Source organism: Aplysia californica, unplaced genomic scaffold, assembly GCF_000002075.1.
Source record: "Aplysia californica isolate F4 #8 unplaced genomic scaffold, AplCal3.0 scaffold00081, whole genome shotgun sequence".
In the NCBI taxonomy this organism is placed as follows: Eukaryota; Metazoa; Mollusca; class Gastropoda; order Aplysiida; family Aplysiidae; genus Aplysia; species Aplysia californica.
In genome coordinates this window covers 1,126,280-1,134,548 of record NW_004797351.1, presented here as the reverse complement: position 1 = coordinate 1,134,548, position 8,269 = coordinate 1,126,280, and the positions used below count along the sequence as shown (strand labels likewise).

At 40.9% G+C, this 8,269-nt stretch overlaps 1 protein-coding gene across 1 annotated transcript in view; it reads right to left on the bottom strand.

The window, feature by feature from the left end:
• Positions 1 to 451: 451 nt before the first annotated feature.
• Positions 452 to 8,269, bottom strand: part of LOC101864131 — a gene marked incomplete at its 3' end in the record, with an annotated part of 16,144 nt that continues 8,326 nt past the window's right edge. The window contains 4 exon segments of the mRNA XM_013080319.2: positions 452 to 799; positions 1,804 to 2,019; positions 4,528 to 4,625; positions 5,801 to 5,897. Of these exon segments, the coding sequence (XP_012935773.1) occupies positions 452 to 799; positions 1,804 to 2,019; positions 4,528 to 4,625; positions 5,801 to 5,897 (759 nt within the window).

The window sequence follows — 8,269 nt, the reverse complement described above, 5'->3', positions numbered from 1 at the left end:
GGGGGGGGGAGAGAGACTTTAATATAACATCAACATAGATCTAGTCGAAAAAAAAACAACTCCGAGGATAGCGAAATGAACCGGAACAAGGCAGATAACCACGCTATGATGAGTACTGAAAATTGGGGAGTGCATACGTTACATACATATGTATTACTAACTTGTTGCGTCTCTGTGGAGAAGTTTACCAAAAAATGCTTCCTTACAGATAATACATGTACTTTGTTTCCATTAGTTGGTTTGCTCGTTGATTCGTTCGTTTTCCATTTGTTAATTAATTTTCTTGTTTGTTTCCGTTTATCTGTTATTTGTATTATTGAATACTATACTATTAGCATTGTTTGCTCTTGCGAGTTCACATTGGGACCGAAATGGATATTAAAACATAATTAATTATAAACGTGTAGACATTTCCTTGAAATTATTAAAACAAAAATAGCTAAGGGCTAACCTTGTTCGACAATGCCTGGATCCGTTCTTTCCCCACCACTTCCTGGTAACCAATGATAAGGTGCCGTCGCCGGTAACCCTGGTGACGGTCCAAGATGTGACGTCGCCGTCGCGCCACCTACTTCCGGCACTTCCCTTGACAAAGGGTGGGCTGGCACGTTTGTCTGTTGCGCACATGTCGGTATTGGTTGCCTCGTCTCACGCTCACGTTCCTCTTCCTGACGGTTGAACTCGTCAACAAAGGACCAAATGCGGAATATGTCTGCGAACCAGCCCAAGAAGAAGAGACCGAACGTGCAGATGTAGAGGAAGCCCCACCCGTAGCGGTGGACGTAAAAGTGATGGAAACCTGTGAAGTGGAAAGACAGACGAGGGTGGTTATAGGGCCGAGCCAATTTTTTAAATTATTATGCTACATGTATTCCCCAGTGCACATTCTGAAACTTTCGTCGGAAATCCATTTGATGCATCAACGATCGATACATATTTGGTGCAGGCCAGGAGGAGGGGGCAAGGGGTCTCAAATTGACTTACTCAGGACCCGATGGACAGACAGACACCAACGAATAGGTGTTCAGACGAACAAGACAGAGTCCAGTAAATGTTGGAGATGCGGTGGGGAAAAAGGAAATGCAGTGGGCAAAAAGAGGTGGCAATAGATCTGACATACATGTTGTTCTCTCTGGAACCCAGGTAATCACATAACAAAGAAAGCGTTGGATTGGAATTTTCATGGTAAGGAATCAAGAGGAAGGTCACAAGGAACTTGGATAAAAGTCACAGAGAGTGATGTACAGAAAAATGGGATGACGTGGAATAATATCATGAGGCTAGGACCCGCGATAGGGAAATGTGGAAAATGTTTGTTCATAGCCTCTACATGTACCCTGGTCCAGGGAGAGAAAGGCATTGATGACGAAGGAGTCTCGTAAGAGTCAAGAGCGCACGGTACCTTTCGCCCGTTACCCTTCATTTGGCTCAAATTTAGTCATATCGCTACCCTAGAATTACAAAGTTCTATCTGCTCAGTACCTAGTTTTGAGAAATTTGGCTTTAAAAAAAAAAAGATTTTCACAGCATGTCCAGTTTTCTCGAATGCAGTTCTTATAATATCTTGATAACAACTCCGAATTATCTTACGATTTTGACAGAGCAAATAGAACATTATCTGACCTCATGGTCAAATGCCAAAAATGTCAAATAGAACTTTGTATCTAAGGTAGTAAAATAGTGCACTCTAGAGTGAACCGGAAACACGTCAAGGTGCAAGGTCTAGGATAGTAATAAAAGTGTGTAGAACAGAGCATCACTCACAACAACAAGAAAACATACAACTGTGACATCAACACCTACCAAGAATACCCAATGGGAACCAGAGGATGAAGATGTCGTCCTTGAACTTTTTACTGGAACTGAGGGTGCCGTTCTTTATAGCATTAGCCCTTCGGGTCAAGATCACGAACCGGAACCAGTCGTAGAGCCAACCGAAACCAGCGAGTCCCAAGGTGAATGTGTAGAGGATACCCCACACGGGTCTCTTCAGGTAGAAATGGTGACACCCGGCGATGCCTGAAAATAGAATTAAAATACGATTTACTTTGTTTTCACAAAACGCAACTTTTTTTTTTATGTCCATCCTCACTCATTGAGTCACTGTAGGCTAAGTGTATAGATGGATAAAATCTGATTAAGGTTAAGTGCCTTAGTGCAACCTCTTGTTGAGGTAGTTGCTCATAAACCCCTTTTTAGAGTTGCCAAAGAGATTTGTCTTTAGTAGCAGTCGGTTCATACGGTTCAAAGGTGAGCCTGGCAGTGCCTGTATAAATTAAATAGCAAACAAATAACGATATTAGAGGGAAAATACTATTTGCCTTTATCGCCCTGTGTGCAACCACATGCCCTTGGTGCAACCGGTCTGCCTATCTTATGCCATTATGTGAATTTAAATGCAACCAGATGTTCAAAGATACAGAAGAAATGGAATCAAGAAAGAAATAATATAATTTACTTTTGAATAAATTACAAGACCCCAGAGGGCTTAGTTTGAAGAAAAAAATTAGGGCTGAAAACTGAAACAGTTATTTGCGTGTCGAGAATCTGTGGTCGCGTGAAGGCACATAAATTCAGCACGTTTGTCGGCGCACTTCCTTTTCAACAGAGATTACACACTATAGTGCAGTCAAAAATTCGTGGCGCAACTTGTCAAATATCTCCTCAACTATCAAACATAGGTTCTCCAGTTCTTGCACGATGACTTGTATCAATTTGTCTTAAGAGATCGACATTTTTGTAAACACCTGCTAGCTGTATTCTAGAATATTTATTAATAGATACTAAAAAAAATATTCAAGTGGGTGATTTCTACAGATTTTTAAATGTTTACAGCTGGTGCAGTATTGATTTTAATTTTAATAGCAAGTTCGTCATGTTTTTCTAATCGGGGTATTATGTTTATTGAACGCGTGTTTTGAGAGCCATTAGATCTGGTGCAAAAAATGTGTTCACTATAAAATTAATTTCTTGCAACAAGTTTAGCCACACAAAAATTGACATTGATGAGCTGTGATGTAGGCCATATGCGTAATCAAAACGTGTGTGAGAAGCGGGAAGTGCTGTGAACAATCCCAATGTAGGCGTGATAGAGATTTCAAGTATTTTATATAAATTTATGAGAAAAAAAAGGTTTTAAATATAGCCCCAATTGTTCCTGGGAAAAATGATTTAGTTAAGACAAATTGGTACAAAACAGCAGTGCAAAGTACGGATGACAATAATGACATTGATTCACCCGTTAAAGAGATATTTGAGGATATGTTGCGCCATGAATTTATGACCGCACTATAGGCGTAAGGCAACAGCTTTTGTCAGTGTTCTGTAAAGTTAAGTCTTGATGAAGTTGCACAGAAGTATCTTCCGTTGCTGCTGCCATTTTTAAATTTTACTATACGAATTCTTCACAGTGAACACCATGTGTATTTTGAAAACAAAGAATGTTATGAAAAAAAATCGGGGTCAGAATAGCTCTTCAGTATGTGCGGTTATTTTTTTTTTTTTATCACTTTGTGTATGCTAGACAGATCGCTGTGTTTATTTAAACTATGTTGTTTGCTGCAAGTAGGATACTAACAGTATTGCTCCACAAAATTAACAATGGTACGGTAACGTTTGGTTTTTGTGGGGTTTTGTGTGTGTGTGGGGGGGGGGGGGTTGGGGAGAGGGTGGTGGTTGTTTTTCCTTTTATACAAAATTGCAAACTAGAAATTATAAATTATAATTAATTGTAACTAATCTTAACTAGAGGTTAGACAGAATAATTTTTGTATGACCTAAGAGTAAGAGGTTGTTGCCTCTTAGTCCGTACAAAAAATCATCAAGCCAAACCCGCGACCAGCCTGGTTGCATGTAGGGCCTAGGTGATTTTGCCGTGCCCTTCATGCCACCACCGACATTCCGCTGTCTTTTGTACTCCAGATGCTTATCGCAATCAGCAGCAAATAATTAATGACTAATCTTGAAGAACACAGCAGCATTGAAAGCTGAAACGATTTTTTTTTCTTTTTGTTATCTCCCCTTAAACAACTTGCCTAAAAAACTCATGAACCAAGTTTTTCAACAAACATTTTTTTTTTTTTTAATGTTCCTACCAGCTTCAATAAAAGGGAAATTGAAAAGGGAAGTGGATTACAAGTCAACAGACAAACGAAGGGAAGGTGATCTGTTTTTTTGTTATGTTTCATATATAATATATTTTTTTATTTTTTTACTCTCTTGCTTTATTTAGAAGATAGTGAAAGTGGTTGCACGTAGGAGGGCAGTTTACCCTAGAACATAGTCCTGTACTATTAATCGTGCCTGTCTATGGATTCTTAAAAATTGTAATTAAAATTGTAAGTACAGTGTGCTGTAGGCCTACATGTATCCCTAGTGACACAATTTAAATAATTGAGGAGAAAGTGGTGAACGTCAAATTCTGTCAAATGAGTCAGTACAAGATGGCACTAGGTTCGCGATCAGCCCTTGAAGAATTATCGAACCGCACATACTATCAGTATCTACAGTCACTGACGTGTAACGCACCTGTCAAATAGAAGGTGAGACATCCTGACTCTACCAAATGTCGGTCTTTTTCGTAGGGTCCGGGCAAAGCATTCATCGACTTGACCATATAAGGAATTCTGAGTCCAAAGAAAAATGGATTACAAGTGACTATTCAGGAAATCCTGGTGGCATGTGTCAGCAATAAAAGGAGGGGAGTGGAGATATTGTGTATGGTATAGACAATTACATGTGTAAAGATACATTATGTCAAGACACAGTGGAGTCCGCTTAAGCCGAAAAGTCTTCGGTTTAGCAGGAGTTATTTTCGGTCAAGGAAAAAGGAAAAAATCGGGGATTTTGGTTATTTTTCCTAACGTCGGATTAACTGTGTTCGGTTTAAGCGGACTCCACTTTATTATAATACACAAGTATATAAAGACATGAAAAAATCTCCAAGGACAAAAAGAGACAGTTTATCACTTCAATATCCATACACCTACATTATGCTTCCAGTGCCAGACCTAGACATAAACCCATGAAAATCACAGCATGCCAGATAAATTAATGTCTCCGCAACGAGACAAGCAGAAAAATTAAGAAGTAAGAGCAGCTTTTGTCACTGAGTCCTGCCTGCATTTTATAGAAAGACTGAGAACATAGATGTACATGACTGAGAACAAACTTTAACGGTTTGGCCACCTGTTACGTATGTCACCTAGCAAGCTAGCCTCGAGATTGTATAACTTATAACACCAAGCACTCAGGCTATATGAAGGAAGAGGAAGGCCTCGCAAAAGGTGTATTGAGGGCGTTAAGGAAACCCTGAGAAATCATAATATCCCAATTGAAAGAGCTGCGGGGCTGGCCTACCATAGAAAACTGCATCTCCCCTCGACGCTTAACAGCAATAAAGGATGAAAAAGTAAAAATAAGTGGTATCGGTGGCCTAGTGGTTAGGCTCTCGGACTCGCAACCGTAAGGTCGTGGGTTCGAATCCCGTCAGGGGCCCGACGTTGTGTCCTTGGGAAAGGCACTTTACACGAATTTTCCTCACTTCACCCGAGTGGGAATGGGTACCCGGCTATAGACAGCGAAAGATCTTGTCAGTTTGTTAGTGTTTGAGCACTTAATCAACTGCTTGCACTGTATGCTTCCCAGGGAGCTGAGAATGTTTCGGAGTGTTCTTTGGTCTGCTGGGGTAATAATATAGTGTAAAGCGCATAGAGCCTGCTGTTGAGCGGGGATATACGCTATACAAATGCTATTTATTATATTAGATCTATATAAAGACTGGATAATTAGTCAATACAACCTGAAAAGATCGACAAGCCAGCCTACACCAAAGAACCCGCCTGTCGTGATGTATAGGATACCTTGTGCCGGTCTCTGCAAGTAAAACAGGTGGTATCCTGGGAAGGAAGAAAACACGAGTTTATAATAGTCTTTGACTTTGATATTGAAACTACTAGACTAACCGTAGGTCATCACCTCCATTGTGAATTCCTTAATGAATGTATCCCACCTCTCCAAACTGCGAGAAAACATCATGTTTACCTGTTTGTGGGTGTGTTTGCTTGTGTACGTGTTTGTCTGTTGTATGTGTGTGTGTGTCTGTGTGTGTGTGTGTGTGTGTGTGTGTGTGTGTGTGTGTGTGTGTGTGTGTGTGTGTGTGTGTGCATGTGAGGGAGAGAGGGAGAGAGAGAGAGAGGAGGGGGGGGGGCAGAGAGAGAGACAGAGAGAGAAGAGAGAGAGAGAGAGTGTGTGTGTGTGTGTGCACATGCGTGTGTTTCATACGAAAGCGACAGGCAATTTTCGTTGCACACACAATGCGGAAAGAAGTATTCGAGAATTTTGTAACAACAGGCAAGTTTAATGGAAAGAGAGGCAGAGGCAGACAGAGGGAAAAGATACAGGACAAGTTGACAACATCCCTGGGAACAGCAAGAACAACACACACCAGTACATGTACTGCAACGGCAACAGAGGATGAAAATGTAAAAGTAAGTATCGGTATATATAAAGATTGGATAATTAGTCAATACCACCTGAATTAATGAAAAGATCGACAGCCAGCCTACACCAAAGAACCCGCCTATCAGTAATCTTTTTCTTGTTTCCAGTGACAGGTTGATATTGTATCTGTTTCATTTTATGGAAGGTAGCTTTTGCTTGGCAAATGCGGCTTTTAATTTCGGTGTGACATCTCCCATCGAATGATATAATGGTCCCCAATGGTGCGTGATGGATTGGGTTTTGGAGGGTTTTTTTAAAAAGTTAGTTCGTTTGTTTTTGTTTGTTTTTGTATGTTTTTTTGTTGTTGTTGGGTTGTTGTTTTTTTGTTTGTTTGGTTTGGTGTGTTTTTTGGGAGTGGGTTACGGCGCTCGCAACTGAATATATGGTCGTATGACCGGGTGGGACACACTAAACATTTTCAGTTGAGAGGAAATTTTGAATTTTTCCAGGGTGGCGGCCGAAGCCTACTCTTATCGATTTTGGACAATCAACGGATTTTTAACGACCGCAACTAGCACGCGGGATCTCCGAGATTTTTCGCCCTTGTCCGAGAAGGCTAGGTGTAGATCTTACATGCCTTAAGATCAGGGGTGCAGATGAAAGACAGCAGTAAGAAGGAGCCAAGGAGAATCAGTAGAAAGGCTGCAGAAAGAGTCAGGAGCCCAGAAGAGGGGACAAAGGAGGTGAGGGGGTGGGGGCAAAAAGTGGAGTCGAAAGCAGACGACAGAACAATATTTAATTTAGAGAGCAGGAAGGGGTGTGAAAAGAGAACATTTTAAAGAAGAAAATGTTCCGTAGCTATCCAGATTCGAACCCGGGACCTATTGAATGAGAGGCGAACACCTAAACCTCATCCGGTGCCTTTCCGACTGGCGTGGGCGATCATGGACCTCCACTTCTATCTGTCTTTCGTTGCTGGTGTCTGTTGTTCTTGCTGCTCCCAGTCATGTTGTCAACTTGTCCAGTATCTTTTCCCTCTGTCTGCCTCTGCCCCTCTTTCCATCAAACTTGCTTGTTGTAACAAAATTCTTGAATGCTTCTTTATTTCCGCATTGTGTGTTCAATGAAAATTGCCTGTCGCTTTCGTATATTTGTCTTAAGCAGTTGTCTGAAATTTGGTTCAACCAAGACTTCTTCATTCGTTTTTCTAGCTGTCCATCGGACATGCAGCATGCATCTTATGAACCACAACTCCGTCGCCTCAATTGTTCTTTCCACTGTCTATTGATTGTCCCCGCTTCGCATCTGTATAATAGGATTGGCTCGATGTAACTTTTCAGTAATGTTTTTCTTGTTTCCTGTGACAGTCTGATGTTTATGAGTATCTGTTTCATTTTGTGGAAGGTAGCTTTTGCTTGGCAAATGCGGCTTTTAATTTCGATGTGCCATCTCCCATCTGATGACATAATGTTCCCGAAATATTTCATATGTTGTACTTGCTTTAGGATGGTATCATTGATTTTGATATTGCCTGTTGGGGTTGGGGTTTTTCTGCTTATCACAACTGTTTCAGTTTTCTTGATGTTTAGGCTTAAGCCCATTGTGTCACTCTCTTGTACGATGACAGGTAATAGATTCTGTAGGTGTTTTTCATCTTCTGCTATCAGGACTGAGTCGTCTGCATATCTTAGATTGTTTATATTATGTCCCCCTATCGAGATATCTGGCATGTGTATGTGTATGTGTGTAGTGTGTATGTATGTGTATGTGCGTACGTGTGTGTATGTGTGTGTATGTATGTGTGTGTGTGTGTGTGTGTGTGTGTGTG